The following is a 24756-nucleotide window of genomic DNA, read 5'->3' as shown; positions in this document are numbered from 1 at the left end:
GCAAAGGATGGGTGGAAAGTGTCTTATAGCCTTTCCGTTCTCAAGGTTTCTGTCTAAGCAAAGAAGGATTCCTAGGCTCAAAGTCCAAGCATAGTTTTAGTTACATAGCAGCAGGTGAAGCAGGACTTTCCTGGAACAGCAGGTTCTGCTGCAATTCCAGACATTGTGCCAAGCAGAAGTGAATTATAGAACTTGCAAGGAAAAGCCTAGCCATGTACACTCACCCAAACAAGGATCCTTCCTGGAGGTTTTCTGCAATGCAAAGTTTGCAAGACTGGGATGGGCTGAAAACTTCCCTGAATTGTTTTGATCTTCATCGAGTCTTTCCACAAGAAACTTCAGGAAGGCACAGATGCCTGCATTCTTAGCCCAAAGGTCCACACCCCTGAAGAAGGCATGTGAGTAAGGCTGTCATAATTTGACATGGGAGGAATTCAGGGAAGTGAAGGAAAAAGTACTTTTTTGTTGCTCCTCTGCATCTGTACAAGCTCTAGATATTCATGTGTCCCAACTATATGCATTCATATCAAATTAATCCTTGTGCTTATGAGTCTAGCTATGCGTATACTCACTTGCAAAAGATCAAAAAAATAATCTGACAAATGCATACATCTGTACTCAAATCACATGCACAAATAACTATAACACTTAAAATGCTTACACTGCAGCTGTATGTGTAAGTGGGAAAAATCTTGCATATGGATGCAATTTTTCAGCAACCACAGTAATTGCACTGTATGAATAGAGAGATACAAATTATTTTAGTATGCCTGTCCCACTCTTAGAAATTCCTACTTGTATTTTCAGTGAAATGACGATATTTATGGTGTTTTGCATATGATGGCAGGAAGAGAAAAGATATGTTGAACTGAAAGGGGAAAAATATCTGTCGATTATTCTGTTCTACCTGCAAGCAGAAAAAGCCAAAATTACTCTCTTTTTGATAGTTTTCCTATGTGTAAATGCTATTTTGATAGCTTTTCACAAGGTATGTCACTTCAACTTACTGAACCATTTTTCTTGAGAAAGCCGAATTTTAGAATGGCTGACCCATCCTAACAGGATAAATACAACCTGCTAGTCAAAATACTTGTTTCTACTAACATTCTATTGAGAGAGACAAAGGGGGAATAGAACTTGGGAACAGACTGGAAAACATCCATCAACATTCAGTTTACATTTGTTTGATGATTACCTGATGGCACTTCTTAGCATCAATAAATCTTAACACTTCTTGCTAGTACCTACAGAGCTACTTGAATGGTCAGGATGAGACATAACAGAGGCTCAGATGCAGAGATTGAGACTGTGTCTTGACTCCCCTCTTCAATTTACACATCAAATAAAAATGGTGTGGCAATGGCAATAGATTGCAAAGGCAATTGATACAGAAGAGAGGAGACTCCTGACCTTCTCTATCAGAATACCTTTTCATACTATGTAGTTCCTGACATTTTCAAATGAATGTTCCTTCATCTTGCCCAGAACAATGGCCAATCCTTTTGTAAAACAAACATTTGGAGGAAGACTTAATATGCAAGTTAAAGTTCCTACAGAAATCAACGTACTCACTATTTTAGGTGCAAGTATCTGAGTTATTCACAGACAAGTGATTTTTCAAGGTGTGGTCAACAGATTCCTGTGAGCACTTCTTTAAAAGCAGCACTTAAGTATTCTTTTGTATGATGAACAGCTGCACACCATATACTTGTTCCTGTCAGCTGCTTGTAAATAATGTTTTTTAAAACATACTCCCCTCCACCACCCCAGTTATTACCATGCAAGCAATTGTTGTGCTAGCATTAAGAATGACATGTAAGAAATAAAAGGTCTGTGAAGGAAAGCCCTTTACCCATTTAAGATATCTCCCACAGAGATAATTATTACATCTTACAGCTGGATCACTGCCCGAGGCAGAAAGTTGAGCAGGTACAGAAAGGATTAAGTTTGAACAGCAGAATTGTTAAAAAATACTTCCACATCATGAAATAAGACAAATCATGAAGAATAAGTTAGATTTAATGATCAGTGAAAATTCTGAGTGAACTCAGCTCTTACACTTCTTTTCTTTCTGAGAATTAAGGAGAATATCAGGTTTAGGTAATCTGTAGCATATTTTAACAGAAATATATGCCTTGCATAAGGATAAAAGCAATACTGAAATTGCAAAGGTTTTTGTTGAGTGTAAGAAATTAAAATGATGCACTAGTGAAAAAGTGTAAATGGGAGTATTTTTAGTAGTCAAAATAAATATTTAATAAAAACCACACACCCAAGACAAAGTATCAAAACAACAGAACTTAGTATTTGAAAGGACACTACCTACATTGTCTTGTGTTAAACATGATTAAATTCAGTGGTTTAATTATTATCGCACTGCCTTGAGCTTATATTAGTGTTGTAAAAAGTCATGAGACTAGAAATACTGCTGAAATGACAGAAATAGTAAAACCAGATTGCTACAAACAAGGAAGAATTTACTACACCAAGGAGTCAATCCACAGCCATTGATATAAAGTCAGCAAAATGGACTACTGCATAGCATACTGGTTAATGTACCAAAGTGCATTTATCAGCATTCAATGAACTGAGGAAGAAACCACCCTTTATAATATAATTTTTAAAAACAATCAGATGACTGACAGTTGAAGAAGCCCCACACATTTTCTTTAAAATAGAAAAGCAGTCTGAAGATTTTAAGAGCACCATAAGACTTCTTACCAGGTAAAAGAGTACAAAACATTAGCATTGTAAATAAAGAACATCTAAAAGTTAATATATCATTCCATATTTAGAATGCAACTGAAAATTTTAGTGTGTTGTTGCATCCTCCTATACTACATCCAGTGGTGTTTTGGTGACTTTGTTAAGTTCTGGAAACAATGCAAAGAAAAACCATCTATCTAGCACAGCAGAGGTCTAGAAAAATTTCAGCTGATGTTTAAACTGAAATGTAGATAATGAGAATACAAACAGATTTGTTAGGGTAAAGGAGTGCCTGGCTTATCCCACTAATTCACCATTCAGTTATTCCACTGAATCTTTGAAAGTAGCATTATTTAATATCCCTGACTTTTATGAGTGCTATCACTTTTATGAGTGCTATTTTCTCATTATTAAGGATTCTGCATTGAAGATTTTTCTCAACCCTTTATCCTTCAATTCCCACCCATCCCTCCATCATATTTAAAAGTTGTGGTTTTCTCACATAGAGCATTGTAATGCCTTATTCTGCTTGATAAGTGATATGCAGTCAACATTATTTCTATTTTCAAAGTACTGAGAACACTTTCCAGTTGGCTCACAAATTAAACAATAATTAAAAATAGGATTCTCCCCTTATTCTTTTGTGACATGGTAAAGACTATTCACCATTTAATATACGTTCAATTTCTTCTAGTCTTTTCAATGCAGCAACTCTCTTTTTCTCAATGTCTTTGATTTCTTTTGTAGATTTTTTGGGAGTCTCTTTGTCCACACTGCTTTTCTCTGTTGGTTTCTTAGTTTTTGAGTGCTCTTTATTATCAACTGTTGATTGGGTGGTTCTCTTCTCACTTTTTGCTTCTTTCAAATTATGAAATGAATTTTTTTTTGCTTCTGTAGCTGCAGTCCCATCTGATGGAAGTGATGACTGTTCCATAGCACCAAGTGATGCAATTTTACTTCTAACTATGTTTAGATGACGCTGAATATACTCTTCATGAGGTGCCAGTGCTAGTGTTTCAACCAGACATTTTTCTGCCTTTATTAAATCTTTTTCTTCAAAATAAACCACACAAAGATTATGTTTTCCTTGTACATTGTTGGGATCCAGTTCCAAAATTTTTTCAAAACACATTTTTGCTCCAACAATATCCTTCTTTTGGTTCATAAGGATATCTCCTTTCAAAATCAGACCTTTGGTATGATCAGGGTAGTATCTCAGTAGGTCTTCCAAGACAGGCAAAGCCATCAGTTCTTTTCCTGTCTGAGAATAAAGCAGGGCCAAATTGAACAAAGCACTTCGGAAGTTTGGTTGTAACCTTATAGCTTTCTTCATCCATGCCTCTGCTTCCAGATCTTTTTTGTCATCCATTGCTAGCATACCCAGATTGAAGTATCCATTTGAATCCTGCGGTTCTTCTTTCACATAATGCAGCAGTCTTTGTTTAGCTTCAGGTCTAAGTCGAGCATCACCTAAGTGACAGAAAATGCATTTAATTCTCAAGATATTTCCTGAAACATTTATTCTGAAGTTTTTTTAGACTGTAAAATGGTAATCTTTATGCAAATTAAAATGCAACTGTAAAAGGGAAAGGTTTTAAAATGTTACGTTTCATTACAGCTGTGTAACAGCAAAACCAAATGTTATCTACCTTCTTTATACAATGAAACTATATACAGTTGACTTCTAGCCAAAGTCAGCATCATTATTCTATTAGCTGTTGAATGATACTTAGGTTTGGTATAACAGATACAAGAGGTGTCTCTACAAGCTTAAGAGAAATTATTTTCATGCACAGTTGAGCAAATGGAATGCAGAGCAGACACCAGTTCTGACAAACCAGTTTTTACAGAGGCAAACTTTGAGTGGAAGATCTCATTTTATTAAATATAGGTTTAAAGAGTTTAGACAGAGAGCACATAGGGTGACTTCTAACGTAGCCAGGCTAAGATATCTTCTAACACCAAAACAATAAAACCTGCAATCCCTATATTTTAATTTGCATCAAAGTTTAAAGAAGATTTAGTAAAACAATTTTATCTGACAATACCAGGATTAGCTAGACACGCTTGTCGTCTGTGCTGTTTTACTGAATAATACAGTCAACATATTTTAGTAACAAATTCCAGACACAGAATTATTGAAGGATAGGGGAGCTGCTTTCATCTGCCCTCTTTCACCCCCTGAAACAATACTGCACCTTCTAGTATGAATAAGTGAGCACTAAACAGTTAATACTTCTGCTTATTTGAAGCTGCTTGTACTTCTACAGACAAGGAACAAGGCATGTCTTGAACTACATAATTTACAATGTGAGAAGAGATGGAAAATTATCAAGTGTCTTCAGCTTCATTCAACTCTGTTTTATCTTTCTTAGGGGCAATTTACCATCTCAACAAAATGGAAGAAAATCTTAACAGCTCACTTGACAAATACTCTTTGCAACTGCCTGAATTGACTAAGGGCTCACCCATATCCACGGACCTATACATATGAAAAAACAAGCGCATGAAAATCCAACTGAATTAATCCTAATTAGCAGTATAAAAGCCTATGAAAACATTCATATTTCTCGAGCTGGATTCAAGCCCAGAGATGTAAGCTAGATTTTTGAGTCAATAATTAAACCCATTACTATAAATGTGAACCAGGTATCAAACATATTTTACTAAATACTATCTTTGAAGATTATACAGGCATTATTTTGAAGATGTTTGAGTAACACTATTCTTTATACATGTAAGATATATTGTAAAATAGCACTTGTATAAAAGATGCTGATCAACTAAAGTGTATGTACACTTTGCACAAATTCCATATGCTACAAATTACAAAGCTATAATAAAGAGTTTATTTTTTGATGATGCTATGTACTTCTTGCCTTTCCAAAAGCAAGAGTTAATAAAAAAATTAAATAGTATGGATCCTATAAATGCAAACATGCAATATGCATGGAAGGGACAATTAACGTACCAGATTCTTGCATTAGCAGTGCTGAGTTGAATAATGCCAGTTTATGTGTTGGGTTGAGTTCCAGAGCTCGGTTGAAATTCTTCAGGGCTTCTGTTGGATCTTTCAGTTCAATGTAAACAATTGCCAAGTTGTACCACAGGTCTGCATTGGTTCTGTCTAGTTCTAGTGCTCTAAGGTAAGCTTCCTTAGCTTTCAGAGGTTTGTTCATTTTTAAAAGTAATTCTCCCCTGTTGAAGAACCATACTCATTACCCATATGAAAATTGACAGGTTTTTTAAAGTTTGTCTTCCTACAGACAGTAGATGTCAGGTAACAGTATTTTTTTATTTAGTTTTAAGCACAAAACAACACCCTCTTTTACAGTCTATTCCTAAAGCTTTCAGTTCTCAAAAATCTGTATGCAGCAAATGCATAAGCAGGACAAGAACAAAAAAGGAAGTTATCAATGGTGCCCGATTTGGCTCTGTAATTATACTGCAAAGCATAGTTCAGGCATCTTTGAACATCCCTAAGTCCTAGTGGGAATCACAACAAACAAAGTAGCGCATAGAAGCCTCAATACCCACATCCACATTACTCTTAACTAAAATGCAATAATGTCAACTATATAGTTAGACTTGCATTTTCTGGACCATCTTTAACAAAAAAGTATAAGGAAAGCTCCAAGATTCACACTAACCGAAGGCTTTTTAGTTCAAAACTTAACTATGAGGCTAGAAATTAGAGATTCATAAAGAAATCTGATGGAAGTGTTTTTCTATACAATGTTTGAGTACAGAACCTACATGGAAATATGCCATTTGAAGCAGGAATTTAAAAGAACAATACTTGTAATGAATAATTGACTGTTGTCCCAAATCTTCTTCTCACTTGGAAATGAAACAAGCAGCTAATTGAACTGTATGAACTAAATACTGTTCACAGTATTACAAATACAAAGAAAATTGTTCAAAAATATGTATCTCTAGAATTAGAAAATCTACCTGCTGATGTAAGCTTGCTTGAAATCCGGCCTCATACTTATTGCTTGTCGATACAACTGATCCGCTTCTTCGAGGCGAGATTCATTCGCTCGAATTAAGTTGGCAAGATTGATATAAACATTTAGATGGTTAGGAGCAACTCTTGCTGCATACTTTTTCCCTGGAATAATCTGTCAAAGACAATATATATACCAAACACAGATAAGCAAAAATAGGAAAGGTGATCAGTATAGAATTCTTTTTCACTCTTCCACATTTGTTTTAGGGTACTACTGGACATTATTGTGAAGGCTCTTGATAATGACAAAGAGCAGTAATTCTTTTCCAGAAAAATCACACTGAAAAATACACAGATTATTATCTATGGTTTTCATAGAAATAAAGAATAAAAGACATGTACGATATTTAAGATTTGCTACTACTTAATTTGGTTCATGTAGATAGCCATTTGAAACCAAACAGACCTTGCAAAAATTTCCCAAATCAGACAAAAATATTTCCTAAATCCTAAACTGAGATTCTGTCAGACATTTTAATTCTTTATGACCCTTCAGCCTAAGAAAAGTGTAAATAAGATTTTACAGCCAATGATTTCCCTCCTGATATAGAAAATGAAAAGTAACAAGATGAAAATGCTATGACATTGAAACTGCTGTACTGCTTGTACTTTATTCACTTAGAATCTTCATACTGTTTCACAGAGTAAACTTTTAAATGCCATGCTTCTACTCAACATCTCATTTTCAGCACAGTTTTTATTATCTTCACACATTCTTCAAAATATTACTCTGTTTTTCTCTAAAGAGCTTGAACAAGTAAAATTTCATAGGCATAAATGTAACTTAACAACTAGAGAAGGTATCAAAACATGTTTATAAAAGCATGTTCAGGCAAATTTTTTTTGTTGCTGCTGTAGCTACCTTCTCCAACCTCCAGTGCTAAATTTAAGCCTTCTCTGAAGGGCTCAGAAACTCAGTCACCATCAATGTATTAGCTGTAAGTGAAAACAAACCAATTGTGACTAGAAACTGTAGGTTTTGGCTGCTGCTTTCTTTTACGACCTTAATTTCAGGAAACAAACAAAAACCCCTTAAAACACAACACAGCAGTATAAAAAGTAAATTAAAAACAGTTGTAGCAGAATTCCAAGTTAGCATTTTTTAACAGCCATGAGTATATAGCCTATTTTTTTCATATAGCCTATTTTTCTCATAGATAGCTTTTAAAAGAACACTGGTAAACTTTAAAGTATACAACCACACAAAGCAATAGGAAAAAACCAAAAATTGTATCACGAATAGAGGTTCTGTGCTGCCGTGGTAAATAAAGCTCCTAATTACCTGTGGCATCAATGATTTAGCAATCATATATGATTCTTCAGCTTCTTTTGTTTTGTTTAGGTTCTTGTAAGTTCTTCCTACGTTCATGTGGGCACCAATATCATCTTAATAAGAAAAGAATGAAACTTAATATATTTCCATGCACTGAGCATCATGAAATTAAACACTTCTGCGTTCAGGTAGCGTGAAGTACAGGTACTCTGATGAAACATGTCCATCACACAAAGAAGAAAACAATTCTATCATTTTTCCTCATAATTATAAAGCTAATAATTTAACCGGGAACTGGTTAAAGAGGGATTATAAAATTATGTGGGAAACTCTAAAAAGTTTAAGGCCCTATCACACTTCCCTGTATCTAATTTCTTGCTATAATAGAGGCATATAAATTGAAGGTTATTTTTTAATCTTCTTAAAGGAAAGATTATCCAGTATCACCTAGAACTTCTTTTGTAACAACATGCAAAATGGATTAAATGTACATTTTGATATTATCTAGATTTTTATTTTCTTACATACTACTTTAGTTTTGAATTAAAAAAATAAAGCAATATTTATACTCCATAAGAAATCACAGTTTAAGTTAATACATAAAGAATGTCATGCAAATAATAGTTTTGAAAGTATTTGCAGCTTTTTATAGATAGAAACCTTTTATGGAGGACTTTTTTAGTTTATTTCCAAAAACCCCAGATCAATTAACTTCCTGTATGACTTAGTTTGATGTTCAGTTGAAGCAAGCAGCTGTTAGTAAGGTAAATATACTGAAATACCAGGAGTTTAGAGAGGGCAACTAACCAAAGCTTTACCTGGTTGCACTTGTGTGGCCTGTATGAAAAACTGCAGAGCTCTTTCAAAATTTTTTTCATTTTCTAATGCATGCCCCACATTGTTCCATAGTTTTGCATTGTTCTTATTTACCTAAAAAGAAAAAGATACCAAAGCATAACGTTTTAAGTTGAAATTACTTGACAACTGAGTTTCTCTTACGAATATGAAGACATAAAAATGTACCGCAAATGACAGATTTCATCAAGCTTCTATATGCAAAGAATAACAGAACACTACATACGGAATGATCACACTGATCTTGTGCGACACCAATTTATTTCAGTTATTTGCGCCTAGAAATACTAAACATCTTAAAATTCATTTTAACTGTTATGGGATATATTGCAAGTTGCCTTATCATGCCATATGAACTTAGGAGAAATTATTCTATGCCTCAAACTGTAGATTTTTTATTGAAACGTGTCTGGCTTTCATCCAGACAAGAGAATACATCCAACTTTTTTGACACAAGAAAAAATATCAACTATTTTCTCCATATGGATTTCTATGTGTGCATCACACTGCTTTTAAAGCATTCCCAAAAGCAACTAATTAGATGCCAGTACTCTCAATATAGAAATTAATGTGCTGAAACAAGCATAATTTTTGTCCATTTTTATCACGTTCCACTGCAGCTTCTTAAGAACAACAAGAACTTCCCATTATCCTTTCCAAACAGAATACAGTACCTTTAAAGCAGACATAAACAAAGTGTACTCCGACTCCCAATCCCAGTTTCTGTGCAGTGTTTTTAAGGCATGAGTGAATAGCACCGCAGCCAAACAAACCCAAGAAATTTTTCTTAGCACACTATTAAATAAAACAAACAAAGACTTGTAAGCACACCAACAATTCTAATTTTTATTCTAATAAATATCTCATATGCTGAAAGGCAAACAAAGGACCACATTTGTGATTAGCACACTGAGTTTGAAAGGAAATAATGTTCAATTTCAAATTAATTTTTTTACCTGCTTTTGTTGTTATAACCATGCAATTCCCTCAATAAGAACAAGCCCAATTCACACAACACCATAGAATTTGTATAGAATGTTTACAGAAATTATACTTCGCTTAAAACTTATCTGTAATTTATGATAATAAATATGATGCTTAAAAGTGAGGTTCTCCAAAACACTATAGAAAATGTTAAAAATGAAAAAAAACAACCAAAAAATAATTTCATTCTTTTGTTTCACATCAGACAATTTCATACCTATTCTTTACTGCACATATTGCCAATGATTCCCACACTGCAGAACACAGCTTAATGGAGAGGTCTGTGGAGACTACTCAATCTTCCATAACCAAATGTAATCCTAGTGCTATTGTAATATCCAAGTAGGAGAAAGGTTTAGTGTCTTTCTAGCAATTTTATTTTTAAAGCTGCAAACTGGGACAAAGGTCACTCTCTGTCACAAGTTTGTCAGGAATAATCTTCATTTTGTGCAGTTTATTTTTCTGGAGTTTAAACATGACATAAAACATACATATGAACATGCTAATCATTGAGTTTCTGGATTATAATTCAATTATGAAAAAGATGTCAAACATTCAATAGCCTTCCCACAATTATGAATACAATTTGTTTTAAAATAAAATCTCATTCTTGAGTGGACATACAGGTGTTCACCCTTAACCACTACTTATCACATTTGACTTATGGAACAGTTGTTCACTCTGCTGCCTACTTCACAAGGGTTTACTAAAAACTGCAAGGTTCTTTCCCTGTCAACTTCTAAGATAAACAAAATGCATGTTTTGTCTACCATGTTTGGTTTTTAAAATATTAAAAAAGTGGAACTGTAAAATTAAGAGAGTAATTCTAAAACACTACCAAAGTGGTCAAAAAGAACTGGCATATAAAGTAATCTGTAAACTCATCAGGCTTACAAGAAAGTTTTCTTCTTTCCACATATTTCTAATGCAAGGAACCTTTTCTTTCTCATTTTAGATAACTGATTTCCAATATTTTTGTAGTAAATGACACTAGCTGCCTAATTTTATTCCCCAGCCATCCTCTCCTGGTTCCTTGCTTTCTTTCACATCACTTCTATTTTTACTAACTTGCAGTGGGATTTGTGAGAAATCCATACTCCCACAATAGATCACTAATTTCTCATTATCTGGTGCTGTCAGCTTCAGCAGCACCAGTTAGTGTAAATTTTACTGCAAGGCCTCATCTCTAACAATAGTAGACAACATAGACTGCAAATTGCTGCCTTTCCATTTGTCTGAACTGGCATTAGGATACCACTGGGCTAAGGGTAAAGCATCCACATCAGTGGGAGGTATGTCCAAATCAATGCAGAAGATATCAGAAAACACAAAACTGCATGCAAAACATGCTTTTAGAGCACAATTTTTAAGGAGAAATTGTTAACCAAAGAATTGTTTTGTTTAACAAATACTGAACAGCTCAAATATCCATTCCTAGCATGGTATTCCTGAAAATTTAATCTTTTACTGATTAAATTTTCAGCAACTTTAATTGGCTGACTTACCTGCATTGTAGAAACTTCAGTCAGTAATCAACTCTAAATAAAGTTAAACCAGTTTTGATTTATACTCATCTATTATTTTCATAGAAGATAACCATATTTATGGCTATGCAAGCTTTCCCATTAGTGCTTTTATCAGTATGAATTTATTTACCTCTTATTTGATAATTTCTTCCATCCATGTGCTACTAAAATGCAGAATCCCATGCTAGGAACATATAACACTCGCTCTGCTACTACGAATCCAACAGGAAAAAACAGGTTTGATGCAGGAATGAATGGCAGCACTATTAAGCAGAGAGCCTAGAAAGGAAATACAAATAACATTAGTAATCAAGATATTGGCAGTGACAAACTGTACCCAAGAAACAAGTTAAAAATTACAAAAATAATCCCATAAAAACAGACATAAATTGAAGATATTAGGTCTTTTTTTAAAAAAAAATATTCAGACCTGTTTCACTTTGAGATCACTCTGAATATGGCAAGTAATAGCATGCAAATTATTCTATTCCTTACTTAAGGGCCTGGAAGTCTATTTGCTTTACTATACTACAAAAAAAGAAAAAATACGTAGGATTAACAAATTAATTAAATTCAAAACAACATTTTAGTAAGAGTTCCAGATGCAGAAACAAGACTGCATAAGACCTTTGGACATTATCTGACAATTAAAAATTTTTTTCAGCCTATTTTATGCATAAAGCAGCTATTTTTACAGTACAATAGAGTCTGTTTTGTGTTTCTCTAAGAAATGTGAATAACAAAACCAGAATCAGTCACCAAATAAACATCAGTTTTTGGACAGAGTGCTAAGAGCACCCCAAAGTATCTGAAATTACAATGTACTTAAGAACTGTACAATTGTAGTTCTTAGGTTGGGGACTGACTTCTTATCAAAAATTGTAGTTTATTAAGAGGCAAAGAAATGCATCTGTTGCAAAGATATGACCAGTTGCTTTAAGTCCCGGATGACTGTTAAATAGCAGATTTCCATTCTCTGGTTGCAGAAAAGACATGAATAATTATTTCAAAATAGCTGGCCTCCAAGTTACAGAAAAAAACCCACAAAAACAAACCTACAGAAATGGAATTTTTTTGGAAGAAAGAGTAATTTTCTATAAACTTCCAGTACAACTGGCTATCTAGAGTTAAGCATGACATTAACTGCCTCTTCCATGCTAAAACTGTTAAATAATCCAGTGTGAAAATCAACCCAGGATTACATATATAAAAATACAACACTGATTTAAAACTTTAATTAAGATTTTATATTGTATTTCAAGGATATTTCAAGAATATGCACATGGATCATTGACACAGCTCAGCTGCTGATCCACAGCATTTCATTAGGCTCCATGAAAACAAAACCACAACTGAGCCTCACACCATACAGAATATACTGATTACTTGGGGATATTAATGACTCACTGGAATGCAGCAATAGGCTTTGGCCTATCATACTGTTTCATTTTGTAGCACATAACAATTAATATTTAATGTAAAATATTGCATTCCCATTTCCTATGAAATTAGCTTCCAGGCACTTCAATGCTGAAGAAAATCAGCACAATATTGAAAGCTATATTCGCAATATAGGTATAGATTAAAGGAAAACAACTTGCATTAAACCAGGACTATACTGTGTCAGGTGACATTGAGGCTTGCATGCTGGAGTGAATGATCCCACAAAATCCCTCCTATAAAAACCACTTGGAATAATAAAAACATATGTAAAAAATACCACCCTCAAACAAAAACTGACTTACACCAACATATGCTAAAAAAACATTAAAACATTAACCCTTTCCTCTTGTGAATGTCACCAGGTAGGGAATAAACAGAAATGCAGGGAAATAAACAGCCTTAAAATTCAGGAGGTGTCCTATAAAAAAAGTGAACCACACTCCACACACATTTTTCCTACTAACAGTGCAGTGGAGAAAAACACATGCCTCAGCTTATATAAGGAGGAAAATGCAACTACGCTGCATATTTCAAGTGCTGTGAAACTTCTTTTCCAAGTATGCCACTTTGCACATTTATGGCATCAATAATTTCTTCTCTTCATACACAGCTTCCAAATTCAAGACAAGAAATTTTATCAGCAATACTAGATATAATTTTCATTGGTCTTCTAGGGAAGTATACTGTCTCTCTCCAGTGATAAGAAAAAACATATGAGTAAGAATTGTAATATAATCTTTTAGAAGTGCATCAAAATTTGTCAGCTGCTTAGCAAAGAACTACTTAAATCTTAGGTTATGCATAAATATTTCCACCCATCTGAAACTTCTGTTTGCTGATTAACATACTAAAAAATGCATTATTTCTGAAGCAGACCAAGATAAATGCATGCAGGTCTGTTGTACACATAACTTCATCACTGAACTAATAAAAACTACAGTATCAGGTTATCATTCACCTTGTAATAATTTGAAATGGAATCAACAATTGATGACTGTTTTTTTTTTCAAAAATACCAGCTCCTTTGATCCTTCCCATTTTTTCCAAAATATTATTTTCTGTTAATCCATCTCAGTTTTAAGATCATATATAATAGTGAACAGACACAGGAAATGACCTTACAGCTTGACAAAATTAGTTTTTCATAATATGAAAACAACTTACAGAAGAAAAACAGAACAACAATAACAGAAGTAGAAACCTTATTCCTAAATGCAAAAATATGTCCTTTCTTTTACACCTATGAGAAAGAAAATAAAATCTCTTGCTAAATATACATCACAACTACTGACATTTAAATAAAGTAGACAGCTTGCAGGATTAAAATGCATTCTGGTCCTTGAAACACATTTAAATTCTATTGAAAGCCCCTATTTGCCATTTGAGCTCTGAATATCTGAGAAAGGCTGCAATACAGTTTACAAATACATAATAAGGGGCATATTTATTCTCATCTCTAACAGAATCACATACTTAGTTGCAATTTAGCAGTTTTCTTGACAGACAATTTTCCTCTTATGTGTTCATTCCAGCCTAAAAGGAGATGCACATAGTTTCTCTGGGTCACAGCACATTACATGTGTGACCATACAACCTGTGCCACTTACTCTTAACAAAAGGACAAACACGGTGCATCATTCATACCATCAATACTGTCTTGGAGGAATCTCCAGGGTATCGGAGACTGAAGACCGTCAAAGATCCCAGAAAGAAAAAGAAGGTAAGGGTGGCAATATTTCTAACATCTAACAAAGACTCCACAAGAGGAATAGTTCCCATTGTCCAGTCACAGCATAATTCTGAAGGATTGAGAAGAAGCCAAGCATTTACAGGGAGGAGGTAGTTGAAAGTCAGCTGTCTTGCTGGGGATGGACTAACAGCAGCTGGGTTATCAAACCTAAACCAAAAGAAAGGAGAAAAAAGAGCTTTTAATGAAGAAAGCTTTGTTCTTGAATCACTTTGTGGCAAACTTTAGAGTCATAGCTAGACATGTAAAATATCCTAATCTTCCTGCATTTGTCAGGTGTGAAACCATGCACAGTGATTCACTGAAGAGAGGGACAGAATCTCCTCCATGTTTATGAAACTGTTTTGGGATATAATCAACATAAGTTTGAAGAAAAATAATGATTTACACCTCAAGTTGAATTCAGCAGTGCTTGTTCATGTTTTTAATAGTTCAAATCATCTTTTCAGGGACAGTTTTAGATTCTTATATTTCTACATTGCTCAAACTTAAGATAAATTAGTTTTTCAGTTCTAATGTCATTCATATACATCTTCAAGTAGTCTACCTGAAGACAGCCATGTTTTCCACGTAGTACATGCCTAAAATGTAAAATATATTCTGTATGTAGAAGAGGAAAAATTTAAGAGGCTTGGAGAATCCAGACAAGATTCAAATAAAGAGACAATAAAAAATACTTAAGCAATAAGACACTTAATTTCTGAATTACTAAGATGAACTATCAACTGTAAACTTTTTTAAATGGCTGCCTGCTCAGATACCTCAACATTTTGGACATTTTATTCAACAGCTGCTGAAATATAACATTTAGCAATTTCACAAAAATACAATATTGTACAGACACTGAATAATAATATTATTAAAATAGGTGAATAACACTTAAGTTCACATATTTGTGGCCATTTCATTCCAACTTCATTAAGTCACATCTTATTTATAAACAACTGTAAATAAGAAACATTTTACTATTACCTTGTAAAGACTGGAAGCTGAGACTGGATAACCTGGACTCTGACAACTACAAGCAGGAGTGTACTGAACATTAGGACTATGAGCTTCAACAGTGTTTGGAGCATAGAGAAAGGAATACTGCCCTTTCCTCGAAGAATCTGTACAGCTGTGTCCAATAATGCTGGCAAGGTGTACTGCAAATTAAAAAATTGTTTATAATCAGGCAGGGTACTCACTAGTTCCTTAGATAAGTATGAGCTACCTAATACTTTTTTCCTTGGTTTTCCGTAAACATCTGCTTCCAATAGTTAATTAATTCAGCTTCTTAGTGCCTTCAGGACAAGTCCCCAGAATAAAGTCTCCATTCTAATAAATTAGTCAAGTATTCTTGCTAACACTATCACAGCTGAACCTGTACACCCGTAGCTATTTTGTGCTGACATCAAAAAAATTGTACCATCTTCAGAGACTTGAACAAATGAATGAAAACAATGAAAGGAACTATCAAGAAGAAAAATTACTATTTTCAGAAATACCAGCCCCTCTGAAAACTTGCCTTATAAACAGAATTCCTTATGAATGATAGAAATACTATTCAATTCCTGATTAGCCCTGGCTTTCTATTTTATGCCTCTACTGCAGTAAGTCATCACTCCTTGCCTCATGAGCATCATAATCTTGCAGTTTTCCATTACATAAGCTATTTTCTTCTCAGTGTACCTCTTTCCTTTTGTCTTCATGACTTCTGCTAGTGATGATTTATTGCTTTACATATACCAGCTGGCTAAACTACAGAAACTGAAATGTTTTTGAAGACGGGTAAAACTAAGTTCATGTGACACCTGTGCTTTCAGAAGAAGCCTCAGTTTGCATTTTATCTTTCCTATTCAACTGACTTACACAATCTTGTTAAACTTCAGTGAAATTGAAGATCAGATCAAAAGTTACTAAAAGAAAGGAAGAGTGGGCTGAAAACCAGTCAGGTACTGGTGATTTCCTTAAAAATCCAGCTAGAAAACTGTATTTTAATTCACTAGACCTGCAAAGGCAACAGTTACAAAGACATCTATGTGATTTTGGTATTTAAGCCTTGATTATGTGTCCCCAGGATAGACAATCTTTTGGCTTTTATTGGTGCATGTTTTGCAAAATTTTCCCACAAGCAATTAAGGAATAATAACTATAAAATTTTCTTAAAATATGGAATGCTACAATTTTAATGGCTACATTTTAATTTTTAATTTATTTTGGTTATTAAAAAGTCTAGAATTATTTAATTGCAGGAAAATCTGGTTTCTTTAGGGAAAAGTTACTATTAATTTAAAGGCTTATCAATGCTTAAAATGAAATCTATCAGATAACCATATTCTTAGAACAACAAATTTCTTAAGAATATTACTTATTCAAATAGGACTATTCTAAAACAATTGGTTACGCAATAGAAAATGATGAAATGAATTTGTATATAATATGTTCTCTATTTTTACTACAGGGATTAAAACCAAATAATCCTCCACCTTTATGCACCTCAAGGCTTTAATCAAGGCTGTTACATGCTAGGATTTGCAAATCACAGTCAGCTAAAACCATGGGCTTCCATTAAGACCTGTCAAGTCTTTACTGAGTATATTTGCTAACATCTCTGCACAGGACATAAAGGACAACTTAGAAGTTATTTGATTCCCTCACTGTCATCTGTCAAACAGGAACTGATGCAAAAAAACCTGAAAAATGTAACAGAACTATTGAGTTGACCTTAAATGAGAAAGATCAGTACCAAAATATGATGCTTCAAAGTACTTAACATCTCATGACAGAAATCCACTTTATTTTTCAACAGCTTACCCCTTGAGCAATAAAGACTTCATACACACAGCATATTCCCACCACTGTTATTCCTTGTTCTTTACACAGTGTTGCAACAGCTACTAGAAATACAGTCACTGCAATTGGAGTCCACACTGCAAATAAAGAAGACATTACTGAAAATGTTCTATCTTACAAAAAACACATTTAATAAAATAAATTACTTTAAAAAGTGAAGGCTTTGGGTCCTCATGTTTGAATATGCCATGTTCTGTAAGCTTGTTTAGTGTATGTAATGTCTTATGAAAGATGACTACTTTTACTCTACAGAAAATAATACACACGCACCAATTTTTAAATTGCTCTTTTAAATTGAAAGAAATAAATTAAGGGTAAAAGACTAATTTATAATAAGCAAAACAAAGCATCTCAGTATTTTGTAAATCATCAGAGCACTTTTTCAAATTGAATACTTTATAGGGAGTCATGACTTCTCGCCATGTCAATCTGACTCTGGCAAAGATGGAAGCCTCCTTCATCTGAACTGAAACCTTGGAGTTTACTTGTGACTGACCATCTGAGGCACTTCAGCATACTTCCACTGAAATTGCAATAATGAAAGTCAGTGCAAGCATCTCCTAGGGTAGGTGTTATAAAACTAATTAAAGAAATGCCCAAGACTTGGGGAAAAAATGCAATTATAATGGAAAGTACTATTACATGGGTATCTTGGCTCTGAAGGAGTTTTGGTACACACTTGCTGAATAACCAGTTCACCTCTATTAGGGTTTTAAGAATGATTTTATCAGTGATAAGTAAATTAAATTATTTCTGTATTTGTCAATCATTTACCTATGGTATTATCTGGCCCTTTAGACTTTGTGTATGACAAAAAAGCAGCTAGGAAAAAAATAGATGATAAAAGCTCTGCTCTGCCCACAACTCCAGTTACCTGAAAAATAAAAAGAATAAAAACCTTAATTATTATTCAATATTTATTATTATTTGATATTTTAAGATAGCATTTGCTATTATATTATTTGCTCTTATTAGCAGTCTAGATATATGCTACTAGATATTTATTATCATATAAATATAGCTGATCTCTAAGGAAGTATTCCACAGAGCACAGGAGTCACCAATCCCAAGGAGCAAAAAATTAGGTACGGAAAGCAAGAGGTCAGTGCTGCTGAGCAGAGAACTGTTGGTCAAACTAAACTGAATAAAGCAAATGCCCAGGCAGCAGAAATAAGGACCGGTAACCTGGGAAAAATAACCTGGGACAAAGCTCAGTTGTGCAGAGATGGGGTGTGGAAGGCCAAGGCAAAGCTGGATCTGAATGTGGCCAGCAACATAAAGAATAACAAGAAAAAAAAAACAAACTGAAAAAAACTGGTAACAATGGAGAAGGCTGAGGTACTCAACAACATTTCTGCCTCTGTGTTCACCAGCAACGTCTCTCCCCTTGATGAGACAGAGAGGAGTAGATTTTATGAAATTCTGAGAAGCATTAAAATGCATGTGGCAAAGGGTTGTTTCAGAATCCTGAAAGAAATACAGATTAATTCCCATTTCAAGAACTGTTTTCAAAAAATGCTAAAGAAAAGTCAACAATCTGATATGGAAGACAGGTCATTATGCTCATGGTTATTGCAGTACCACTGTGTTGCCTACAGTACCTTCTAAGACTATCATTCTTTGTCACTTGTCCTCTTCTGTAGTGCCTCTGATTGCTTCCAAATTTTTACAAGTAACATGGCTGAAAAATATCAGGCTGTCCTGAGGCAGATGGTCATATTTAGTGAAGGAAACTGCATAGCTCATGATTTAAGTATGACAATGCTGAAAACTGACTTTTTACCATCTGGACCCAGCTAGAAAGTTTTATTGCTAGTACATTCTTGGTCAAGCATGATTGATCCAGCACAGCATAAAATGAAAAAGTAACTCAGTATCCAAGGTCACAGTGTAAAGAAAAGTATTCTAATCTGAATCTGAAATCATAATCTAGTATTTATCTTGGGACTACTGTATGTTTACCAAAGGATTCACTGAATCACATACAAACAAAACTGTTTCACAGTTGGTAAGACACTACAGTTTGTGTTAATTTTGAAGAGCATCTAAGTATTTGTTTCCAAAATATCTTAAGATGTTTCAAAGATTGTCTAGCATTAAGATATTAAAGAGAACTTTATCTGTAGATCAGTTGAAAGAGAACATTAATAAACCATGTTGGTGTGCTTCCACAGTTGCCTGCCTCCAAAAGAGAGGTTCTATTTCTGGATACAAACGTGACTTATAAGAGAAAATTGCAGCACTCACAAGGTTGACATCCTGTAGTTATAAAAGTGGTTTACATACTTCTGGCCACAACAGTAGCAAAGTAACTAGGAAGACTGAACTGAAATTGTAAAAACAAGGACAAATGAAACGATGGTGCTGTTATTTAACTCATTTCCTAAAAATTTCCTCTTTAGAAAACCAGATATCATCACTGCAAGAGCCTAGCTCCTTTCTGAACTCCAGCAAAAGATGATCTTCTATTTATCCTGCTCTGATAACTTTTCCAGGAAAAATCTGTTGATTGTAAGATAAGCAAAGAGTTAAAATATTTATGCATTGTATCTGCTGTTTCAAACTCTTGTGCAAGTGACTAATAAGTAGGAGATTAATTAAAGGAATTAATACCAGATACCTTTCAATTATAATTATAAAAGATATAAAAATCCCTAGTCCTAACATGCATCTCATTATTACCTCCTCTTTTCTGTGTGAGGAAGCTTCTACTTGTTCTTCTTTTTACACACTGCAAAAGGTGAGGGCGAGAAGAAAAGGAGCCCTTATCTGACTCTGCACTGAGTACCTGAGTACAACAGCAGAGGGATTCAAGGAGAATCGCAGTTTCGCATTTCCAGGCCAGCACCACGTTGTAGCGCTCCTTGTGTTACAGCGCCCTCCGGTGGCCCAGAGCAGGCCTTACACTCCCTCTGCCCTACGGCTGCGAGCTCCGCGACAAGGCCTTACACGATTAGCTTCTGCTACACAGCGCGCTCTAGGGTTTGCACGGTACCTTGTGCTAACTCTGATGCACAGTACTAAAAGCATCTGTGCTACTTGATATTTCAGGCAGAATCTGAAAGTTCAGGCATAATAAAGAATCACTGAAATTTGGAATGAAAGTGATAAAATTACAATGGTTTATCTAACCTGTGAGCCACTAACCTAAGCCACTGGCAACTTGCTAATACTGCTGCGAAGATCCTTTCACATTGACTAAAAAGAGGCAAAGCCAAATTTGCAATTTAAAGCATGTTTTTTCAAAGAACCAGAAACCAAATGAAGTAAAGAATTTTGCTCAAGTTTTTATAGGAGTTTGTGCTTTTGAGTAAGCAGAAATTTTTAGATGCTTAACTTCCTCATTTTAAACATCCCCTTAACTTCTAGCAACCATGTATTTGTAGCTTAAATATGAGACAACTTTATCAACTCAATTCCTGTAAAATTTGCTCAAAATACATGGATGCAGGCTTCTTAATTATTGCTTAAAGGGATCGGTACTATTAGTATATAAGAGATAGGTATATAAGAGATAGATGGAAACTCTTTACCCAAAAAATCAGGAACAAAAAAATTAAAACAAAGTAAGAGCAAACCCCTTTTTATTACAAAACACTCTACTCCCCCCTTCTCCACCCAAAAAAACTCTCTCCACTTAATAAAGCGGTATCACCTCCAAAGCAGTAAAAGATTCAAATATTTTCAGTTTTCTGAAAATAAGCTAATACTATAAAGAAAAAGAGACAGGGCTTTGCAACACCTGTGTATTGATATCCAGGAAAGCAAATTGAAGGGGAGCAGAAATAACAACAGAAAATGCCACAAATTTGCTTTATCAGATTTTCTGGCAGAAAGAAATGTTATGAATGGTGATCACAAGACTTAATTTCCTCCACAACATTGCAAGCCTGGTTGGCCCTTAAAAAGTATATAATCAGAAAATTTGTACAAATAAAGCTTCTTGGTTTTTTTTTTTTTTAAATAGCAGTGAAGAATTCCTTCAGAATCAAAGAAAGAAGAGAAATGTATTTTTTCTTCCTTATATGCTATATGTTAAAGTGGAAGGTTCAAACAGAATGGGGCCTAAGCTGGCTATAGCATAGCAATGACAATCCTAGAGAAAGTCCCACTGGGACAGACACTTTGACATAAAAGAAAGTAGACAAAGACATGGTGATTAGCCACAAGGGATTCTGGAAATGCATTAGAAGGCATTCATAGTATTTGCAAAATAGGATACTGTACACAAATGTCTAGGTAAAGTCATAAAAGCCAACGTATATAGCAGAGGTCTAAATTATTTAGTCCCTAAATTCATGTTTCTTATTTTCCGGTAGCTGCATGTAATATAAAAAAACCTCTTGAGCATGGAAATTTGCCACTTCACTCACTGAAAAGGGAAGAGTAAGCACAAATAATTTCTGGTTTTACATACATATATATATATAAACAGATATAAAAAACATGAAATTTGAGTCTAATTAACACAGCTCAAACAAATTAGGCACATCACAGCTGCACCTACCGCTTCAGTATGTATTGGGTGCACTGCAAAGAGCAAGGATGCAATGACACTGCTCCTGTTGTCCAGGAAGAGCTTACAGACTTTGAGGAAGACAATGCAAACCACCACATGAAAGACCAGATTTAGAAAGTGGTAAGAAACTGCATTTAACTCGCTGAACAAGTAGTTTAAGCGAAACGTTAGAACTGTAAGGGGACGATAAGATTTATGACTCCTCTCCTGAAAGAAAACAAAAAAATCAGTCACCACTAACTTACAAAATGACTTTCACTCCAAAATACCTTTCTAAACACCTATCCATACCTGAATCCCCTTCTACTGTCATGAATCTACCTTCAAAACAAAGACATGAAAAGTAGTAGCCCAACAAAAAAAAAAAAAAAAAAAGGCTTTTTTCCATTGGATATGGTTAAGGATTTTTTTTCAGTAAAATCATGTTAAAAAGTACTATTTGAAATTCACTGGGGGAATTTAGGAACCTACTCAACCCTCAGTGAATACAGAACTAAATGTCATCTAGAAGCTTTGGTTAATTATGTATCAGTGTCTATTTGCAGAGCGAACAAGTAGTATATCACATGGAACTAACCCTGTAGGTTATGAACATAAGATTATAAAGTGGAATGCCTTGATAAGCAGAAAATGCATGAATGGGAGTGAATTTTTATTCATTTGCTCAGCAATAACACCATGTGTGACTTTTAAAACTGTATGACAATCCTTTAGCTATTGCCATTTAACAATGTTTATCAAGAGCTTCAACACCAATGCTGCTTTTCAGATAATACATAGCTACTCTATCTGGGCTACAAATCAGTAACTCTGAATTAATATATATCTACATATATATAGATATACTTAAATACATTTAAAGGATTCAATATCCTAATTCCAAGCTTTGTTGTTTAAGTGTTATCTTTCCTTCCAGGTTGCATTTAGAAATAAATGCCCTTGTATATCAATATCTAACTTTTGCAGGAGAAAAATTGGTGAGAGTTGCTGTTCAATTTTGATATTGTGATTACATAGGAAATAACATCAATGCAGCTGTCAGTACAACTTCATTATGAAAACAAAGCTATTTTATTGAGCAAAGGGAACAAATATAAGCTATATCTTCCTGGTACTATTGTACACAACACTAACATCATCAAATTCCATCAAATCCAAGCTATGCTGTTAAAACCACACTATGAAAAAGAAGTGCAAAAACACTCTGCAAGGTTTTTTTCAATTTCCTAAATGTTTCAAAGTTTTTTACAAACCATTTACCTCAGACATTGGAGTGCCCCAGAAATCATTCTGAAACAGATTTCTTAATGGAGTAGAAGGATGCAAATCTTTATTGTCCAAAATCGCTGAAACATCATCAAAAACAAACCCACAAAAGAGACTGTTCCAGTAGCAGGCTGCCACCACACCAACTATTAGTGCTGCTTCCTTCAGGCTTACGTCAGCCATCTTCTCAAGGAGGTTTCATAGATAAAACCTGAAATATACGTAGAGAAACTTGAGTAGTTTTACTTTATTTATCAAGTTAGGAAGCCAAATTAAGACATCAAATACTTTAGAAGTTAATGACACTCCATACATAACAGTCAGTAAGATAGGAAGGTTTCTTCAAGTCCTACATGTAACATGGTTTAGTGTTTAAATTAAATACTCCCATTAACATATCTTACCCTTAGAAAGCCTTACAAAAAGTGGATACACTGCTACTTTTCATGTTTTATTTGGGGGAAAAGGAAAAAAAAGCATTGATAATAAATTGTGATGTAGTTTTCAGCAGACAGCTGTGCAGTTCAGGAGAATGATGCAAACTGATAAACTATGAAAAATAAGTTCTCTGGAATTCTGACAGTTTTAACATACACAAAATTCTAAGTTAGTATAGAGGCAGATACTGTGTCAATTATTTATGGGGTTTAGGTCTAAAAGTGTTTCTCAAAATATTTCAAAATCAATTAAAACTAAAACTTTAAACATTCTGATGAACAAACAGGAAACTTGTAGAACTTCATACAGGGGGTTCAAGGACAGGTAAAGGACATTAATAATAATAATAATAATAATAATAATAAAAAGTTAAACTTACCATTGAAGGTCACACTAGGCTCACTTGCATTCTTTGTATTAGTTTTCCCTCAACTGCCAGTTGCTCTGATGTCACTGACTGTTCATGAGACTACTGTCTAAAAAAAGTAGCATGCATAAAACCCAAAATTAGCTTTATCTCATATCATTTTTTCTCATCTTGCTTAACTTTCTAAGCCCTAGAAATTATTAATCAGCAGTTTTATGATGATTTACATAATATTATAAGGGTGAACTGATCAAAAGGTGAAATTACTTTGTATTGGGTTGCTCAAAAATACTGTTGTGCCTCGGAAGAATAAGAAGGTGACTACAGGTCAAAGGCATTTCTTTTGACCACTGGTTGACTCTGCAAAGACCACAGCCAACTGCTAGGATCGAAGATACTGAAAGGCTACAGACAGTTGAACAATAACTTCATTTTGAAAAAATGGACATGACTGAACAAGAGTATTTTCCCCCAAAATGTAGAGGGGGAGCACCTGTAAGGACAAAGAACAGTTAATATTAGCCAGATAATGTGGATCCATGAATACATAATAACTGCAGCCTTATGTTTACACAGTTCATACATCAAAGCTGATGAGCTATTTGAAAGCTACAGTCTGCTTTATTGTACTAAACCCTGAAATCCTGGTGATTTTTTTTTTTCCTTTGGGGCTTTTTAAAAATTGCATTCAGATTTATCATAAAACATGCTGAACTAGAAGGGACTCACAAGGACCACTGAGTCCAACTTCTGGCCCTGAGCAGGACACCCCCAAGAATCACACA

The 24756-nt window shown here is 34.4% G+C and overlaps 2 protein-coding genes across 6 annotated transcripts in view; both read right to left on the bottom strand.

Annotated features, from left to right (window-relative positions):
- LOC146763486 (uncharacterized) overlaps nt 1-1852 on the bottom strand; it is a 67692-nt gene extending 65840 nt beyond the window's left edge. The window contains exon 1 of the mRNA XM_085570202.1: nt 225-1852. Within this exon, the coding sequence (XP_085426328.1) occupies nt 225-317 (93 nt within the window). The 5' untranslated portion in view covers nt 318-1852. The remainder of the gene's footprint in view (nt 1-224) is intronic.
- Nucleotides 1853-2001: 149 nt separating this feature from the next.
- TMTC3 (transmembrane O-mannosyltransferase targeting cadherins 3) overlaps nt 2002-24756 on the bottom strand; it is a 29106-nt gene continuing 6351 nt past the window's right edge. For 3 of the 5 annotated variants that reach the window (XM_085570187.1, XM_077783552.2, XM_021528020.3), the window contains 14 exons: nt 23984-24080; nt 23161-23377; nt 21889-22107; nt 18156-18255; nt 17343-17458; nt 15519-15691; nt 14444-14696; nt 11487-11635; nt 9521-9641; nt 8810-8921; nt 8001-8104; nt 6661-6830; nt 5678-5904; nt 2002-4176 (listed from right to left, as the gene is read on the bottom strand). In XM_085570187.1, the coding sequence (XP_085426313.1) occupies nt 3365-4176; nt 5678-5904; nt 6661-6830; nt 8001-8104; nt 8810-8921; nt 9521-9641; nt 11487-11635; nt 14444-14696; nt 15519-15691; nt 17343-17458; nt 18156-18255; nt 21889-22107; nt 23161-23349 (2745 nt within the window). In that variant the 5' untranslated portion in view covers nt 23350-23377; nt 23984-24080 and the 3' untranslated portion in view covers nt 2002-3364. Of the gene's footprint in view, nt 4177-5677; nt 5905-6660; nt 6831-8000; nt 8105-8809; nt 8922-9520; nt 9642-11486; nt 11636-14443; nt 14697-15518; nt 15692-17342; nt 17459-18155; nt 18256-21888; nt 22108-23160; nt 23378-23983; nt 24081-24238; nt 24465-24756 lie in introns of all 5 variants that reach the window. The other 2 variants (XM_085570189.1, XM_085570190.1) reach the window with 1 other exon arrangement.

This window comes from Lonchura striata, chromosome 1A (genome assembly GCF_050655825.1).
Source record: "Lonchura striata isolate lonStrDom1 chromosome 1A, ASM5065582v1, whole genome shotgun sequence".
In the NCBI taxonomy this organism is placed as follows: domain Eukaryota; kingdom Metazoa; phylum Chordata; class Aves; order Passeriformes; family Estrildidae; genus Lonchura; species Lonchura striata.
This window is presented reverse-complemented; position numbering and strand designations above follow the sequence as displayed.